This window comes from Schistocerca cancellata, chromosome 4 (genome assembly GCF_023864275.1).
Source record: "Schistocerca cancellata isolate TAMUIC-IGC-003103 chromosome 4, iqSchCanc2.1, whole genome shotgun sequence".
NCBI classification, from domain to species: domain Eukaryota; kingdom Metazoa; phylum Arthropoda; class Insecta; order Orthoptera; family Acrididae; genus Schistocerca; species Schistocerca cancellata.
In genome coordinates, this window is record NC_064629.1 from 196,966,836 (window position 1) to 196,987,206 (window position 20,371).

Consider the following 20,371-nt stretch of genomic DNA (forward strand, 5'->3'; position numbering starts at 1 on the left):
TCGTCCCAGCCAGGACCACAAGCACAGAACTGTTTTCCTACACCGGTCACACGCCGGCTGGGATCTGATCGTGTAAGCCTCCTCCGGGGTATATATATAAACAATAGCCTGGGCCTTAATAGGCCAAGGTTATTCACAATTCTGCTGTTCGACTATATAGCTGCGGTTCACATCGTCGCTGTCGCTCTTCTCGCTCGTCTACACATCCGAACATGTCTGGACGCGGAATTGAAGGCGAAGGTAAGGGGAAGTCCAAGTCTGGCTTGCTTGCCACCACCATGGAGCACCTGGCAGTCGAGGTATTGGAGTTGGCCGGAACCGCAGAGGAAGAAGCTGTCCTACCGCTGCCACAAGCTTGGCGATGTGGCCAAGTACTGCAAAGAGAACGTAGCGTGTATGTAGTGCGCGCAAGCGCACGACACGCGCCCCTGTACAAGTGAGCACAAAAATAGCCAATGAACGACAGGCAACCCCATCGTTGGCCGAGATTTGCTTTCTGTGTACGGCAGCAAACCGGAGCCAACGAAGCGGTTGGCCTTAACTGCGGCTCGGTCTGCTGGCGGTAACATCAAAGCGTTGACAGTTAATTGGCATTGGGACCCCTCTTCTTAGTGTTAACACCAGGTCGAATGTTTGTTGGTTAAGTAGCGATTTGTTGTGTCTCTGGAACATGTGTGTGTATTTAAAATTTGCAGGTAAGCTACAAGTCTCACTCTGTATGTTTTATTGACCAGTTTTGCTCTTTAATTTAACAAGTGTATTATCAGAAACTCTGGAATTAAAGTTTAAACTGCAGTAACTGGCTGTCAAATTAAGGAATGAAACCAGTCTATAAATACACACAGAGTGCGACGTGTGGCTGTCCTGATAAACTCAATTTCAACAGTCACTGTTTCCCCTGCAGGCAAGGCCTGGTCTCACTAAGGATGTGAAAAAAAAAGTTCAAATGTGTGTGAAATCTTATGAGACTTAACTGCTAAGGTCATCAGTCCCTAAGCTTACCCACTACTTAACCTAAATTATCCTAAGGACAAACACACACACCCATGCCCGAGGGAGGACTCGAACCTCCGCCGGGACCAGCCGCACAGTCCATGAATTCAGCGCCACAGACCGCTCGGCTAATCCCGCGCGGCTTAAGGATGTGTATTTCTTGTGTTTAAAAATACTGGCGTATAGAGTGGAATTTGGAGAAAGCATTAAAGCTGACAGTTTTTCCGTGAACAGGAATATTTATGGCGTCCTACGGACTGCGATTATAAAAACAAACTAAGAAGACCAGACACTTGCAAATATTAGAAAGTGGTATGCACGATGGCAGAAAGAAAACAGTGTCTTGAACGTGGTGCGAACGACAAAAAGAAACATACAAAACTGGGAGAGACTATTAACTTCCTGCTGCATATACAGCTACATGATTACTCTGCAATTCACATTTAAGTGCTTGGCAGAGGGTTCATCGAACCACAATCATACTATCTCCCCACCATTCCACTCCCGAACAGCGCGCGGGAAAAACGAACACTTAAACCTTTCTGTTCGAGCTCTGATTTCTCTTATTTTATTTTGATGATCATTCCTACCTATGTAGGTTGGGCTCAACAAAATATTTTCGCATTCGGAAGAGAAAGTTGGTGACTGAAATTTCGTAAATATATCTCGCCGCGACGAAAAACGTCTTTGCTTTAATGACTTCCATCCTAACTCTCGTATCATGTCTGCCACACTCTCTCCCCTATTACGTGATAGTACAAAACGAGCTGCCCTTTTTTGCACCCTTTCGATGTCCCCCGTCAATCCCACCTGGTAAGGATCCCACACAGCGCAGCAATATTCTAACAGAGGACGAACGAGTGTCTCTTTAGTGGACTTGTTGCATCTTCTTAGTGTCCTGCCAATGAAACGCAACCTTCCCCGCAATATTATCTATGTGGTCTTTCCAACTTAAGTTGTTCGTAATTTTAACACCCAGGTACTTAGTTGAATTGACAGCCTTGAGAATTTTACTATTTATCGAGTAATCGAATTCCAACGGATTTCTTTTATAACTCATGTGGATCACCTCACACTTTTCGTTATTTAGCGTCAACTGCCACCTGCCACACCATACAGCAATCTTTTCTAAATCGCTTTGCAACTGATACTGGTCTTCGGATGACCTTACTGGACGGTAAATTACAGCATCATCTGCGAACAACGTAAGAGATCTGCTCAGATTGTCACCCAGGTCATTTATATAGATCAGGAACAGCAGAGGTCCCAGGACGCTTCCCTGGGGAACACCTGATATCACTTCAGTTTTACTCGATGGTCTGCCGTCTATTACTACGAACTGCGACCTTCCTGACAGGAAATCACGAATCCAGTCGCACAACTGAGACGATACCCCATAGGCCCGCAGCTTGATTAGAAGTCGCTTGTGAGGAACGGTGTCAAAAGCTTTCCGGAAGTCTAGAAATAAGGAATCAACCTGAGATCCCCCGTCGATAGCGGCCATTACTTCGTGCGAATAAAGAGCTAGCTGCGTTGCACAAGAACGACGTTCTTTTCTGAAACCATGCTGATTACGTATCAATAGATCTTTCCCTTCGAGGTGATTCATAATGTTTGAATACAGAAGATACAGCTCTCCTATAAAAAAAAAAACAAAAAACAAAAAAACAAAAAAAAACGCTAACTTTGGAAATAGTTGAGCCAACATAGTTCAGTAATAATTCCAAGTCTGCAGGTTTAGTTCGAAAAAAAAATTATAAAATAGCCCATATTCCAAATCAGCTTAAGGCAGACACTAATTTTGTTTCACCACACCGCTCCCTGCTTCTTGAAAGAGGGGTCATCCACCAGTGCCGTCTCTTCGTCTTCTTTTTCTGGTGATCAGCTTCTTTGAGTAAAATAAATGCTGCACATGCGGCGACTGTTAAATCTTCTTCTCCCCTCATAATATTGGCCGATAAAATCTTAATTAATATGCTACACCTGCGGCAGTCTGTAAGACTTACTAGTCTTACACTCTGCACGCACGCGCGCACCTTAAGCCACGACGCACAGCAACAGGGACATTCTGTACCAAAATAGCACTGATAGCTTTTCCAATTTTCTATAATAATGTGATATTTCAATCCAACATGAATTTTACGAATAAAAATTACACCTTTTTTAAAAAAGGATAATTCATGAACAAAAAAGTTATAGCGCTGCTGCTATGGGTAATTGATATTTCGGTTTTTTACTCGGTAAATAACACCTGTTATAACCCAGACCAAACAAATATCGGAAAATACCGGTAACTCGGCACTAAAATACAGGTATCGGTTTTAACCGGTAGGTTTTTTTTCATCTCTACCGCCCAACCGTCACCAGATGCAGCCTCGATTTATCACACTCCACTGCCTCGTTTGGGCTAGCATTGACGGACTCTGTGAGAAACTCCATACTCCGGTGGTGGAATATAGACTGTATGAGAACTTCCCATCGGTGGGCTGCAGTGTTAACCTCGGACCTATCAAGCAATGACTTATTTTCTTGTTGACTGTCCGTGACAAAGCATTTACTAATGAAATTTTTGTTAAAATGTGTTGTTCCCTTGCGCTCATGGACACGAAAGAAAGATTTTGAAAGAACTATGAAGGAAGAAAAAGCAATGGAAGGAGAATTTTTTTAGGAAAAAATTATTAACAATGAAAGGATTTATAGAAAGGAAGCAGAAGACTGCTGCAACGTGTTCTGAGGAGAGGAAAAAGACAAACAGTGAGAGAATTAAGGAGTGGAAGAGGAGAAGGAGGAGGAGAGAACAGCAGGGGATGAAGCATTGAAAATGTCCATTTCTAGGAGACCCAAATGGAAAACCAAAAATAAACAGGTATGTAAGTTCATATAAGGTTTTCATTTATCGAGCTTCTTACTACGGAAGACGTCATTTACAGTATAACTGGATTAACACTTGGCGTGTGGCTGGCGTAATATTACAGCGCTTCCTGAAAATGGGGATGTGCGGCGGACGTAATATTACGTCACATCAGTTATGACTATCTTCCACACTGTCAAACGTATATTTACGACTCCCGCATACGTCTGTTAGATCTGCAGCCTTCGCAGTTTCTTTTAGATGGTAGTAGGGGCATCACTGGAAAAATTCGTCGTTTTTGAAACATTTGTTATCTCTTGTTTCGTAGGCGGTAGCAGGTGTTCAAGTTCACTCTGTTTCGAGCGCTTTGTGTAGATTGTGTGTCCAAAATGTGTAGTAAAGCGGTGAAACGTCTGAAACGAATGATTTTCAGTGTCCTTGACGATTCTACAGATGATGAGAATGAAATATCTGATGTTTATGATTCAGATTACACGTTTTCCGTAGATTGTCTCGTCCGAACATATGATAGCAGTGAGTGCAATATTGGATATGTGCAGAGTGAAAATTGAACTATACGAAAAAAAACTTAAATTAATGACAAACTACGGCGTGCACACACTTTGTGCAACATGTAAACGTCACTACAGATATTCATATATAGGTTATGACCTGTTCGATATGCCTGCCATCATTGACGATGATGTGATACAGACGAATAGCGAAATTTTGCGTGAGCCGCTGAAGTGTCGGAATATCGATGCTGTCGATGACCTCCTAAATGGCTGTTTTCAGCTCAGCCAATCGAGGCCCATGTCAGTGGACTCTGGGTACCTCATAGCCAGAATGCGGTTGCCAAAGTGTTCCTCCAGGACATCAAACACACTCTGGCTTCGATGGGGTCGATCACCGTGTTGCATAAACCACACATTGTCGAAGTAAGGGTCACTTTGGATAATGGAGATAAAATCATCTTCCAAACCTTTCACGTACCGTTCGGTAGTCACTGTGCTATCAAGGAATATCGCACCGATAATTCCGTGACTGGACATTGCACACCAAGCAGTCACCCGTTGAGGGTGAACAGACTTTTCGATCGCGAAATGCGGATTCTCAGTCCCCCAAATGCGCCAACTTTACTTTTTGACGAACTCATCCAACTGAAAGTGAGCTTCGTCACTAAACCAAACCATGCATGCTCATACTAATTCCCATCATGTCACGTGGCCAACCGTGCAGTTTGAACGTCCTAACGCAAACCGGTTAGAAGTTATGAATATTTTATTTTATATGGTTCAATAATTGTCACCCTGTATCAATTTTTCAACTTTTATCGCGTACCCACCATGAACGCAAAATTTTGTCTTGTTATTGTGTTTTCTGTGTTGCTTTAGACTTGTTTTACAGTCAATTTCAATCTAAACAGAGAGAGCACTTGTTTGCGTACCGGGGTACAAATTTGAGTATCACAACTCCTTTATAATTTTTTCTGCGAAAATTACTATTAAATTGAAGTTTCATCTGTGGACTCAGATTTAACACTAGCAATGCCAAAATATGTAATTTAAAGTGGTAAGTCTAAAAAGCATAAAGTTTTAAAATTCGAATTACTTATTTGTACACACACGACTTCCAAAAAAACACGTATTTTAGCCAGTCCGCAGTTAGTGGTAGCTACGCACAAGACCAGCACCGTAAGTGTTAAGGCACTGAATAGCTGTTTGGATAACGTCAGAGACTAGAATTACGTTACCGCATCGAGATTCCTGGGCGTCGCGTGGATTGGTATGGGCTGCCATAGCAGCTCAGGGTTCCAGACTTGATCACCCTTTGGAGGGTACAGGCCTGCCAAGCAAGTCTCCGCACTCATTAAACAGCGATCGTTGTCGCTGCTCCTGACGTGGACTTCTTGCGGATAGTACGTTTCACTCAGAAACCCATTGTATCGTTGCCGTAAGAATTTTCCAAGTGTAAACATCTCCATTTTCCCTTTCTGCAAACAAAGAAATGGAACGTGTGATTAGTATATAATGTTCAAAGAAAATCCAACAGAAGCTGAAAAATTGAAGGCAGTGAATGTGGAGGGCAAAATGACATACAGCATACACAGAAGGATATTAGATTTCCTGAAGAAGGCTACTTGAATAAGGGCAGAGACGCTGGTTCCTCATTTTGTGATAGGACGTGGTCAGCAACCTACTAAGATCTTATGGACAAAGGTAAGAAAGATTAATAAGCTTTCTCGTGAAAGTGTGTTAAATAGAAAATCAATACACTATGACACTAGTGTTAGAAACACATAGACAAGTTTCATCTATTGTATGCCGTCTCAGACACAACAAAACGTTTAGGCAACTTTTATCATTCGATATTGTAAACTTGATATGAAATGCCGCAGTTGATATCAGGTTATAAAGACGAGATTTGTGGTAAGAATGAGTTCCACCTTCATACTTTACGCTGGCAATCCAAATGAAAAAGAGAATATAATGAGAAACGTATTTCTGGCAAGTCTTGTAGGGGGAATAGCAGAGCATAATCAGATTATGTTTCAGATACAATGGCAAGGTGAAAATTTCCCTATATATCTGTGAACGACGAACTATTTTAGATAACTGCGCTTATTTCCTAAATTACGTCCTCAAAAGCTCTGTGTAAGATACCAGTCAACAGGTGCCAAAATTTATGCACTGGACTAAAATAGGTTTTCTTAGCCACATATTTCTTTAGATATGAGAATATACTAACGAAAAAAAAATCCAACACTAAGAAATACGAGGGCTGTTCGGAAAGTAAGGTCCGATCGGTTGCGAAATGAAAACCACAGTGACAATCAAAAATTTGTTATTAGCAACAGTTGGCCACACCTTCCAGCTACCCCTCTAATTAATCGCCGCTTCGACTTGTCGTGGCGTTGTACAAACTTTCCAGTACCCTCGGCACAGAAAGCAGCCGCCTGTGCTTTGGGCCAATTCTCTACCCACTTGTGTCTTTTGTTGTTTGTGCCAAAATGTTGTCTTCGTAGCCAGCGGTTCATGTGAGCAAAGATTAACAAGGGAGGGTGCTAATTAAGGGCTGTATTGTGGGTGGTCAAACACTTCCCATCTAAAACACTGTAGGAGCGTCTTCACATTGCCCCTGCAGAATGCCGCTGAAAATTGTCTTGAGGAAAGAAACGCATGAAATTTATGTTATGTGGGATGCATAGCTTCAGGCGAAATCTCTCACCAGATCCACATACGTACTTGGCGGGAGACATTGTTGTTTTAGGTATTTCTACGTGATCACTTCACGCTCTGAAATGAAAAGAGCGACGTGAAGAGATCGACAGGCACCTAAAGACACTGTGCAACACAGTTACATCGGATTTTCACAGTGGTTTCCATTTCGCACCTAATCGAACCTTACTTTCCGAATACACCTCGTTATTAATGTAGAGTAATGAAATATTGGGAATACATTCGTTTAGGTAACCTATTTCAGTGAATAACGTTGCAAAATCGCGATTTAATGTAAGCGCGAGAAAGCCATTGCAAATGTGAAATGCTGGTACATTAACAATCGGTGTAACTGCCAGAATGTTGAATGTAAGCATGCAAACGTGCCAGATGTCAGTTTGAGGGTTGGAGTTTCATGCATGTAGCATTTGGTGGGTCAATATAGGGACCGTTAATGCTGTTTGTGCATGACACTGGAGTTTTTGTCCATCTAATGATTCAGCAGGCCAAGGCAACATGTTGACACTCTGTAGAGTATGTTGGGGAACAAAAGCGGAATGTGGGTGAGTGTTATCCTGTTGGAAAAAACACACTGGAATGATGTTCATGAATGGCTGCAGGACATGTCGAATCACCAGACTGACTTACAAATTTGCAGTCAGTGTGCGTGGGAAAACCACGAGAGTTCCCCTGCTGCCATTCGAAATCGCACGCTAGACCGTAACTCCAGGTGTGGCTTCAGTGTGTCTGGCACACAGACAGGTTGGTTGCAGATCCTCAGCTGGCTCCTCCTAACCAAAACACAGCCATCACTAGCACCGAGGCAGAACCAGCTTTCATCAGAAAACGCAACAGACATCCACTACGCCCTCGCCGCGCCAGGTCTCAAATGTAACTAACGCTCACGACCGTTACAACGTGTATTTAAAGCAAACCTGATTGGCATCCTCAGAGAGGCGTCACTAGCGCCACTCTTGTGTGACTGACGCTGTATTTGAATAGACAACATCATTCAGATGCAGAAGCATGTCTACAACTTTCGTTTATGTTGCACAACTCCTTATTTTTCCCATGAGTGTAGATGGAAGTCAGATGAAAACAAAATTTGATTAACAGCGAGGTGTGTGAATAATTTTTATTTAAAATTTATCAGTTTTAACATTGCCGAAGCACTTTTATGGACAGCTGTATTGACCAAGTGAAAAACAATATTTTACTTTTTCCACTCCAAGCCTCCTGTCATCCATTTTTTTCCCAAATCAGTTGGTCTGCAAGACTTTAGCAATATTTACCCGTTACTGCCTTACCATTTTCCGAGTTACCTACAAAAGAATTCTTCCTGCAGTACAGAAATCACTGGATATACCGGTTCCCGAAGACGACATCGACGTCGCCTTCATTTCGTGCCAGGACTACCGTCTTCCATCAGCTGCTTTGTTTAATTTTCCGTTTCTGGGTGAAATAGTGGGTACACATCTCATGCAGTGTAATAAACAGGCTCACAAAATCACCTTGATACGTTTAAAAAGAAAGAGTAGAAATATTGCCTTGGAATTATTTTTCGTATTTTCTTTTGGTCACTATTCAACAAATGTAGCATTCATCTGTCAAAAAACACTGATAGTCGATTATTCATGTGCAAGTACCGTAATCTTCCCTTTGGGTATGGCTATTGTATCGTCTGTTTAGTGCACCGTTAATGGGCAATCGCCCAGTACCATATTTTGAACTTTCTCTGTGATTTTATCTGTGGTCCCAGTCTTGGGATGACCTTCAAGTGCATAATCATCAAGGAAAATATCGCGCGGAAACAGAGTGAGCGCATGGCCACAATGAGCCAGGCGCCTAGAATGTCGGCAACAGGCGTGAATCTGGCTATGTCGACTGTTAGACACCATTTGCTGCAGTCTGGACTGGTGGTCCTATTACCTGAGGTGCTATTGGCGAAACGCCTTAATGAGCACTGCAAATCTGAAATATGTTGACGTAGTGTAGGACAAAACACAGTGTTTTCATATGAATTCCGCTTCAACCCGCCCTTCAGTGATGGTTGCGTAAGGAAATTTATTTATTTGTTGATATTACAGAGTGCCCCTCCGTCTTGGTAATTATCGTGGGTCGTTTGCTACTAAAAGCTAGTATGAAGCCGCAGAGACAAACTGTCTTTTTATACAGCTTCTCTCAGCCCTGTTATTTTTCTTGTCTTTTACTTACAGTGTTAGTTGTTAAAAAACCTTTCCATGAAGTACATTTTGGAAAAGGGAAACAAATTTGAGTACACTCTTAAGAAGAAAATAAACGAAAGCAAAGATTTAGATCAGTGTTTGTCAAAGTAGGGTCTGCAGACATCTGGGGGTCAGCGGTACCTAACCACGGGGTCCGCGACGCCTAAAAATTGAAAAGTGTTGTAATAAAATGCAAGAAGTATTTTTCAGATAATAAAAAGAAAGCAATTACAAATTATACCTACGTTTGTAAATTTAAATGTTTCCCTACTATACTATTTCTGCCCCGAAGCTGGTCAAGCGTTACATAGCACTACTTCAAACGAGAGAAATTCGTTCTTTGTTAGGACACTTTTACAGGTCTAGTGACTCGAGAGCAACCTTTAGCAGCAGAAGTAGTGTACTAATTGCTTCATACACAGAGAAGCTTTAGCAGCGAGAAAAATGCCTGACGATTTGAAACGTGTTCTGGATGAAGTTACAAAACTTGATACTTTCATTAAATCACGTTCTCTAAATCCCCGTCTTGTCACAGTTTTATGTGGAGGAATTGTCAGTTAGCACCCTCAACTCTTTTTACATACTGAAGTGTATTGTTTGACAAGAGGGTAAGTTCTATGTCGTTTCTTTGATATGCATGATGACGTACGCTTATTTCTTTTAGACAAGTAACATTATTTTTCAAGCGAGAAATTGTGTTATTTTTATGGGTTGTGTAAAGTGGCCTACCTGGTGGATATTTTCTCCATTCTCAACGGATTTAACGTGGGCCTACAAGAAAGAAATGCTAATAACATGTAGGTTGAGAGTAAAGTTGAAGATACAATTAACAAACGGCAGCTGTGGTAGTTCGAATACAGAACAATAACGATTCATCATTTCCAGTGCTCAGGGACTTCATTGACTCTTCGAGTGTAAAAACTCTCTGCTGAAATGCAGAACAGTTTTAAGACACTTGATAGCATTAGTTGTAAGTTTTCGAGAATATTTCCCTATGCCTCAACCTGGTAACTGCTAGATTGAAGATCCTTTCCCTAATGGCGAAATCTCTCTGACACAGTACAAGAACAACTATTCGGACTATCCTGCAATACTTCGTGGAAAAATGTTTTCAAGGAAAATGAACTTCGTCGCTTTGGTTGCGTGTGCGTTGTAAGTATGAAGAGTTGTCTAAAGAGGCATTGCAACATTTGATGCCTTTCCCTACCACTCACTCACTTGAGCAGACATTTCCTGCTCTTTGCAGTATTAAAACCTTAAAGCGAAATCGTGTTAATGGGGAATCAAGCCTAATACTGATGGTGACAAAAATTATTGCAGATTTCAATGGAATTATGGAAAAACACAATTTAATTCCTCACATTAGTGACCCTACATTTCTGAACATTGCTTATCAAGTGGAGTTCTTAAAAAAACGACAATGATTTCCAGTTACTGTACTTACTGTGCTATATTACTGTATTTCCTGTATCACTATACTGTTACTGTATTACTGTAAGTTACTGTATTTTCAATTGAAATTTGGTTCAACAGGCAACAATCATATCTTTATAATAAATTACTTATCGCATTATTTATCTCAACATTTTTGTCATGGTAATTCTGATTAGTACATTTTTTTAATACCATGTGAAATTTTAGATAGCATTGCAAGGGGGTCCGCAGATCACTTTCCGAAAAAGCAGGGGGTCGGCGTTATCGGAATGTTTGAGAGCCATTGATTTAGATACTAAAAGACGTCCCTTAACACTGCCATTTCAAGTGAGAGGGCTTTCCCAAACCCTGTTCAGTCCCTGTAGTTTCATGAAGTTTCGATAGGTGGGGTGCTATACGTAGCTTCAAAATGGCGTCTGAAACAGAGAGACATCATTGAGTTTTTTTTTTTTTGTTTTTTTTTTTTTTTTCTTCGCGGAATATCAGCCCATGGCATATATTCGTAAGCGCTTGCAGAATGACTACGGAGACCTGGCAATGAGCAGAAATACTGAGTCGTTGGGCGAAGAACAGAAACCTGAAGGATGCCCTTCTCTTGGACTCATGGTGAGCTGAGCACTATACGAACTATAACCCAAAACAATTGGTGGGATATGAAATGGTGAAAAGCTACGGTCATGGAAGGTAAGTAAAATGTCATGGCGCCATGCAGTGTAGTATGAATTATTTATGTAAAAAAGTTCAATGAGACGATGACGTTTAGAAAGAGACTGCAACATAGCTGTTTCACGCAGATGTTCGGTTGCGGATCGTCCCTCATTGAAACCACAATGATAGGTAGACAAAATGCCCCATGATTCTTGGACCCAGAATAATCGTCATGCTATCATCCTTTCTAACAATTAGCAGAGCAAGTTGCTGAGGCTAATCGGTCGGTAGCTGTCGATGGACGTTGGGTCTTTGCCTGTTTTAGGGATTAGGGCGAGGATGCTATCTCGTCACCACGAAGGTAGAACACCTAGTCGAATACATCTGAGGACCCTGAGTAGATGGAGTCTTTGAGTAACATTCAGTTGTTGATTCATCTGATGATGAATCAAATCAAGAGTCTGATGCACTTCCCAGTCAGTAGAAGGTTCATTAAATGATTCAGAGTGATGAGGATGAAGGATAGGGGAATGCTCTTAACATGTCCTTTGTGCATTCAAAAGGTAATCCGTTAAAAGAGGACACTTAAGCTGTCGCAAAGTTGGTTGCAAGGAATTTAGCAAGAATCGTTGCATCAGTAGAAATGAAAGAGACCTGGAACATTTGCTGGACAGTGGTGGACCAGTAAGCTACAGTGCTTGAAACACACCTGGGATGCGTTGACATACATTCCCAAGGAGAAGAAAATCTCCCAGTATTCCTTTTTACTGCGTTTAATGAGATAACGAGAATGGGCAGCAAAAGTGGATAGGAGTATCACCATCGAGGAAACGCCGATCATAATCGGAAAGAAGCTGGTCAACCAGGAGGCCCTGCCAGACGACATGGAAGTTACACACAAAGGGAAGGTGTGCACTGAAATACCCAAGTAAGAGAAAATGAAGGGAGAACTGTCAGATTAAGGTGGCCATCCCAAGGGAAGTATGTCCCCTTCGTGGGGGTAAATAAACGTTGGAAACTGATGACTGGCTTTGTTCACGCTTCCATTGCAATTTCTTCCAATATGGTATGGAAATTAATCCACTCGCTGACACCTCTAGATGCTCTCTTGGAGCCAGTACAGCTCTGACAGATTGCATGGTAACCTCAAAGAGTTTGGAAATGGTCATCAGTGAAATGCATTTCTTGGAGAGCAACATAGATCGCAGAACAGGAAGACATTAGTAGCTGTAGTTCTGGTGGGCTACAGTAATATCCATCGCAGTTCCACTGAATTATCCTGGCGAGGTTGTCCTTATCAGGTGTGAAGTAGTCAAGAGGACAGGACTGCTGTGTCACTGGTTGGGATGGAACAGCATCAACGAGCATAGGTTCAGAGTCGAATGGCGTGCGGGGATCTGGCACCTCCAGGGTCACCAGAATTCTCTCTTCTTTATCCACTGTGGGTATAAGAAGTGAGTGGAAGTGAGCAACCCTGAAATATGCAGTCCGTGGCGCCTTCAGCCAATGACTGGTTTCACGTCGCTGGTCTGCACATTTTCAGGGAGAGGGCTCCCAAGAGAAACTCATGTAACTGGTAGTACTGGAGGATGATGCTGATTCTGACGCCAGGTACAAGGAGTTGGGAACCTCGAAGATGGTGTAGGAATCACACGAGAGAAAGGCTCATCTCCTGCATGGCTTAATTTACTTGTGTGACTGCCTCAGGTCGACATCGAGGCAGTAAATATGTGAAGTAATGCTGACAACCTAGCCACAGCAGCGGAAAAAGTAGATATGTTTTGGAGCGGATATAACTGATGTACATTTTCCGAGCATCAAAATATGAGAGGCGATCAGAGACCTTCTGTTCCTCGATTTTTACTCTTTAATTAGGGTAGCATATACGGAATTGGGGATGGTGATCATTTCCGCAACTGACATGGGTATGTGGTAGCTCATGTGGTGAGATTTCATGAAGAGATCGACGCAAATCCAGTTGTATGTACATCGTAAGACTTACGCATGAAGTGTTGGCATTTGAAGTATCGCATAGGGGGCGGGAAATACGGCTTCAAATTACAGTTAAGAAAAAGCCCTATTCTTTGGCCATGCCATGGCCTTGCTAGATGTCAGAAGAGGCGCTTTCACATTACACATCAGCAGACGCTCTTCCACGCTACGCGTCACAAGAGACGCTTCGCTGGTAAGTTCCCAAGAAACATTTCCATGCTGCATGCCACGAGAGGGATTGTTACGCTATATGCCACGAGATATACTACCATGCTACGCATCAGAAGACACACTTCGATCCTAGGTTCAATGTGAAGCACTTCAACTATGCACAGATTCGCTCAGAACTACGTGCAATGCGTGTCACACACAGATAGTCCAGTCAAATAGTAGATATACCTTGCAAAAGGTGGGGTAGAAGAGTTTATTTTTTCAACTCGTTCATATGGTTGGAAAGATTAGAAAACCGAGTTTTGCCAACAAAATTTCGCTTGGGAAAACTTTCTGCAGTCAAAAAACTTCGAAAAATTCGGACTTTTTTCAGTTTTTTCAAAATATCTCAGTTTCATTTGCTCTTATCGTCTTGACGTCTCGTTTCTTTTTTAAAGAGCATAAAATTCTCTACAAATTTTATTCTTGCCATTTTTTTCTACTCCCAATATCTAAGGCGCTACAGCGCCTCAAAAAACACCAATTTTTCAAATTTTGAGCATAGTGGCAAGATACCTAATTTTTGAACACTGTTTTTTCAGTTTCTGTTTGTGTAGTATAAATACATTATACATCATGTTATAAGTTGGAATTTACCACCTCACTTTCAGGTATTCAATCTCTCTGTATGCAACATGAGGATTGCTGGGCACCCAACTATTGTGATTCTTACATCACTACATGAAGTTCACTATGGGCCACCTCAGCCCTGGTATTTGTAAAACTATAAATATAAAAATACATCATTAAGATACATAAAAGCACACGCACACAAAATAAATTGTCTCAGGAAACTGAATTATTATTATTAGCAGCAATAGGCAACCTAATTAGGTAGGTAATTATTCTTGTCTATAAAAGCCACACAGTTGACATTAAACATAAGTAGCTTTATTGCAACTAAAATGCATTGTCAGTTACTAAAAAATGTTGACAGTTCTGGGTGTGAAATACTTGTAATATTGCACTTAAGTGCAATTGAGACAGATATGAGCATTACTTCCAACGTTTTGATGGGCCAGGTTCCTCAGTGTCACCAGAAATACCTTGAATTACGGATTCAGGGTCTGTACATAGAGTTGATCTCAGATTGACCTCTTCTATAAACAGCGAGTCAGCCTCAGCAAGTTCGTTGGTTTCGTCAGCGGTTTCCTCAACATCCTCCATAACATCTTCTTCATTGTCTTCATATAAAAATTTTGGCACGTTTTCACAGTTGACCCAATACATTTCTTGCAAACTGAAGAACATTTCAAACCCACTTTTCTGCAGGAGCACGCTCCGCCACATTTCAGCTTGCATGAGCATGAAACAATGTGGTCCGCCGCTCGTGGTCTCGCGGTAGCGTTCTCGCTTCCCGAGCACGGGGTCCCGGGTTCGATTCCCGGCGGGGTCAGGGATTTTCACCTGCCTCGAGATGACTGGGTGTTTGTGTTGTCCTCATCATTTCATCATCATCCAGGAAAGTGGCGAAATTGGACTGAGCAAAGATTGGGTAATTGTACGGGCGCTGATAACCACGCAGTTGAGCGCCCCACAAACCAAACATCATCATCATCATCATGAAACAATGTGAAGAAGTGCTTCAGGTGCTGGATCTTGGCTCATTATAACGGGTATTGGACTGTCGTCACTGTGATTCCAGCCCCATTTCTCAGGAGGTTCCCAGTTTCCCATCCAACTTCGGACTTGTTGGTAAGTCCGCAACGAATGATGTTGTGCAGCATCTTGTGTAGATGGCAACCGTGCAAGATTCAGTTTGCTTTTTTGGCAGACTTGGCGAATAGCTGGTACCGCAAATGGTCTAGTGTGTGGGAGCTGCTGACAGCTCCACTATACAATGCGATAGTAACCTGTTCTCCTGCAGTTATTATTTCTTCACGGGTAGCATGCGGTTTATTGAACGTGCAAAGCGCTGAGGTTAGGTGTTCGCTTTTCGCAACAATATTGCAGCACTTAATTTTTCCTAGACCAAAAAAAGGAGATGTTGTATCACATCCGCTAAAGGCGTGAGTGAACAGAATATATTCAATGTCAAACTTGTAAGATGCAGTGCAAAACCACTCGTCTTCTGCATTTCCTCTTCTTGGCTTTAAGAAAAATAAGTTTTCAATGCCTTGCCCCAAACCGTTCATGAGCACAAGCAGGTCAACATCTTCTCCTACAATGACAACACTTCCAAAATCTTTGGTTCTTGAAATGGCAGATGTTACAATTATAACGTCAGCATCTTCTTGTGCCTGGTGCACTTCAATGCTACACTCCAGAAATTGCATTTCAAGAAGTGTGATCAAACGCATCTTGTTTCGTTCGTTGTACAAGAACTTGTCCTGAGGGACCTGGTTCACCATCTCTGATTCAACCACAACGTCAACCGAAGAATGTCGTTTGGACCTACGAATCCTCTCAGCACTCTTTGTGGTACATTTGTCTCCCTCACATGGATACCCATCAAATACAATAGCAAATTCAGATCCAAAATGACGTTGCAGGTAAGAAACATAGCTTTGGGCTACTGACTTGAAGCAAACATTCCGAGTCCAAGTGACTCTGTGGATGAGGTACCCTCCATCAATGACAAAAAATTTACTCGGTCCATCTGACTTCACATCTTCCACTGGAACGAAGGCATTGTAGAATGTAGATTTTGTTCCTTTTCGCATGCCTTTTTCTGAGAATAGGGACATTGGATAAGGAGCAAGTTCATATTTCAGAAAGGCTTTTAACTCTTCTTCACTTTGTTTCATTAAACAAATCCTTTGGAAAAGAGTTAAAGGATCAACAGGAGTAATTTTAGTGCTCCCAGGTTTTACGGAATTGAACGCAGAAAGTAGAGTCACAACTTTATCTTTTCTACGGAACTTTACATCGTGGAAATTGTGACCAACTATTCTTTGCTCTAAATTTGAAAACTTTCGATTTTTTGACGCGCTGTAGCGCCTTAGATACTGGGAGTAGAAAAAATGGTAAGAATCAAATTTGTAGAGAATTTTGTGCTCTTTAAAAAAGAAACTAGACGTCAAAGCGATAGGAGCAAATGAAACAGATATTTTGAAAAAACTGAAAAAAGTGCGAATTTTTCGAAGTTTTTTGACTGCATAAAGTTTTCCCAAGAGAAATTTTGTTGGCATAACTTGGTTTTCTAACCTTTCCAACAATATGAACGAGTTAAAAAAATAAAATCTTCTACCCCACCTTTTGCAAGGTACAGGCTTTTTTTCTGACAGTTTCACTGGACTAAGAGAGCCAGGAGACGGCACATAAACAATGTGATCAAAAGTATCGGGACACCTGGCTGAGAATGACTTACAAGTTCGTGGCGCCCTGCATCGGTAATGCTGGAATTCAATATGGTGTTGGCTCACCCTTAGCCTTGATGACAGCTTCCACTCTCGCTGGCATACGTTCAGTCAGGTGCTGGAAGGTTTCTTGGGGAATGACAGCCCATTCTTCACTGAGTGGTTAGGTATCGATGTCGGTCGGTGAGGCCTGGCACGATGTCGGCGTTCCAAAACATCCCAGAGGTGTACTATAGGATTCACGTCAGGACTCTGTGCAGACCAGTCCACTACAGGGATGTTACTGTGGTGTAATCACTCCGCCACACGCCGTGTATTATGAACAGGTGCTCGATCGTGTTGAAAGATGTAATCGCCATCCCCGAATTGCTCTTCGACAGTGCGATGCAAGAAGGTGCTTAAAACATCAATGTAGGCCTGTGTTGTGATAGTGCCATGCAAAACAACACGGGGTGCAAGCCCCCTCCATGAAAATCACGACCACGCCATAACAACACCGCCTCCGAATTTTACTGTTGGCACTACATACGGTGGCAGATGACGTTCATCGGGCATTCGCCATACCCACAGCCTGCCATCGGATCGCCACATTGTGTACCGTGATTCGTCTCTTCACACAACGTTTTTCCACTGTTCAATCGTCCAATGTTTACCCTCCTTACACCAAGCGAGGCGTCGTTTGGCATTCACCGGCGTGATGTGTGGCTTATGAGCGGCCGCTCGACCATGAAATCGACGTTTTCTCAGCTCCCACCTAACTGTCACAGTACTTGCAGTGGAACCTGATGCAGTTTGGAATTCCTGTCTGATGGTCTGGATAGATGTCTTCCTATCACACATTACGACATTCTTCAACTGTCGGCAATCTCTGGCAGTCAACAGACGACATCGGCCTGTACGCTTTTGCGCTGTACGTGTCCCTTCACGTTTCCACTTCACTATCACATCGGAAATAGTGGACATAGGGATGTTTAGGAATGTGGAAATCTCGCGTACAGTCGTATGATGCGAGTGACACGCAATCGCCTGACCACGTTCAAAGTCCGTTAGTTCCGCAAAGTGCCCCATTCTGCTCTCTCCCTATGTCTAATAACGACTGAGGTCGGTGATGTGGAGTACCTGGCAGTAGGTGGCAGCACAATGAACCTAACATGAAAAACGTATTTTTTTGGGGGTGCCCGGATACTTTTGATCACATAGTGTATAAACCTCATCCCAGTAAGCCACGGACGAACTTACTCTTCCATCACTCGCAGTCACCAATGGCGTGTGGGAGTGGGAGTGCCATGCATGCACGCCAGCAGAAGAAGCTGAATGACCACGCTGTCTGTGACTGGTCAGTGCATCTTTTTTAAACAGTCCTACTCAGAGAGCAGCACTCAGATTCACAGTGTCTTCGGATCTGGATCAACCTTAATATGGAAGACTGCAGTGAGAAATTTTATCACTATAACATGATACTACTAAGCATTACTAGTGTTCAGAGACTATCTGATGGTACCGACATTCAAGACCATTTGTTTCTACCAATAACATTACTCTGCTTGTATATAACAACACTACAAAAGAACCTGCAGCAATTCATGTGATGTCTATATCAGTCATTAAGTGTACATATTGAAAATAAATTTTGAATGCGTTACCTATTTGCAGATGTCTCTCTTTCTTAGCCACCTCAGTTACCGACAAATCAGTATTGTTCTGAGCACAATGGCTGTCAGGTGTAGTCATTGCTGATTGTCAACTGCCCCAGTTCGCCACAGCCACTGTGTTCAGCCTGACCACCATCTACATGCAAGCTATGCAGCATGCCACTGGAACATGCTATGTGCCGACCACTGCATGCAATCATTCCATGTACGGGCAAGTCAGCCAAGCACTATATATAAAGCCACTCCAGTAATAGTTCGTTTGTCTCAAGCGAGAAGGTGAAATTCGCATAAAATGACCCTAGAACTGTCGTTAATATTATAGGCACATTAGTTTTCTATTTTTATTTGGGTTTGTGATGGAAGTACACTGAACAGCCAAAGAAACTGGTACACCTGCCTAATATCGTGTAGGGTCCCCGCGAGCACGCAGAAGGGCCGCTACACGACTTGGCATGGATTCGACTAATGTCTGAAGTACTGCTGGAGTGAACTGACACCATGAATCCTGCAGGGCTGTTCATAAATCCGTAGGAGTACGAGGTGGTGGAATCTCTTCTGAACAGCACATTGCAGGGTATCCCAGATGTGCTCAGTAATGTTCATGTCTGGGGAGTTTGGGGGCCAGTGGAAGTGTTTAAACCAGAAGAGTGTTCCTGGAGACACTGTAGCAGTTCTGGACGTGTGGAGTGTCGCATTGACCTGTTGGAAATGCCCAAGTCCGACGGAATGCAAAATGGACATGAATGGATGCAGGTGATCAGACAGGATGTTTACGTACGTGTCACCTGTCAGAGTCATACCTAGACGTATCAGGGGTTCCATATCGATCCAACTGCACGCGCCCCACACCAACATAGAGCCTCCACCAGCTTGAACAGTCTCCTGCTGACATGCAGGGTTCATGGATTCATGAGGTTGTCTCAATAGCCGTATGCGTCAATTTGCTCAATACAACTTGAAACGAGACTTGTCCGACCAGGCAACATGTTTCCAGTCATCAACAGTCCAAAATCGTTGTTGACGGGACCAGGCTTGCGTAAAGCTTTGTGTCGTGCAGTTATCAAGGGTACACGAGTGGGCCTTCAGCTCTGAAAGTTCATAACGATGATGTTTCGTGGAATAGTTGGCACGCTGACACTTGATGGCCCAGCGTTGAAATCTGCAGCAATTGGCGGAAGGGTTGCACTTCTGTCACGTTGAACGATTCTCTTCAGTCGTCGTTGGTCCCGTTCTTGCAGCATCTTTTTCCGGCCGCAGCGATGTCGGGGATTTAATGTTTTACCGGATTTCTGATATTCACGGTACACTCGGTACCCTGAAATGGTCGGACGGGAAAATCCCCACTTCATCGCTACCTCGGAGATGATGTGTCCCATCCCTCGTGAGCAGGCTGTAACACCACGTTCAAACCCACTTAAATCTTGATAACCTACTATTGTAGCAGCAGTAACTGATCTAACAACTGCGCCAGACGCTTGTTGTCTTACATACGCGTTGCCGACCGCAGCGCCGTATTCTGCCTTTTTACGTATCTCTACATTTGAATAGGCATGGCTATACGAGTTTCTTTGACGCTTAAGTGTATATTAACTGTTTGTAAGTCTGTTTTGGAGCTCGATTATGAAGAAAGACGGTTCGAATCCACGTGGTGGGTAATTTTCGCTGGTGGTATTTGGCTGGCTAGGGGAGACGAGGTGTGGTGTGAAGTTCCTGGTCACTTGTCTTTGCGCCAACAACCTGGATTAAATTCCAACCTTTCCGTAGTGTGTCACGAAGTGAGGGCACGTGACACTGTTGATGTTCCGTCCGTCGGAGAGGGATGCTGAACTTGGCATCCCCATTGGGTGCT

At 42.8% G+C, this 20,371-nt stretch overlaps 1 protein-coding gene across 1 annotated transcript in view; it reads right to left on the minus strand.

Moving 5' to 3' along the window:
• The window catches only part of LOC126183336 (lysosomal acid phosphatase-like), a 190,076-nt gene that overhangs the window by 74,462 nt on the left and 95,243 nt on the right, over window positions 1–20,371 (minus strand). The window contains exon 3 of the mRNA XM_049925200.1: window positions 5,598–5,837. Within this exon, the coding sequence (XP_049781157.1) occupies window positions 5,598–5,837 (240 nt within the window). The remainder of the gene's footprint in view (window positions 1–5,597; window positions 5,838–20,371) is intronic.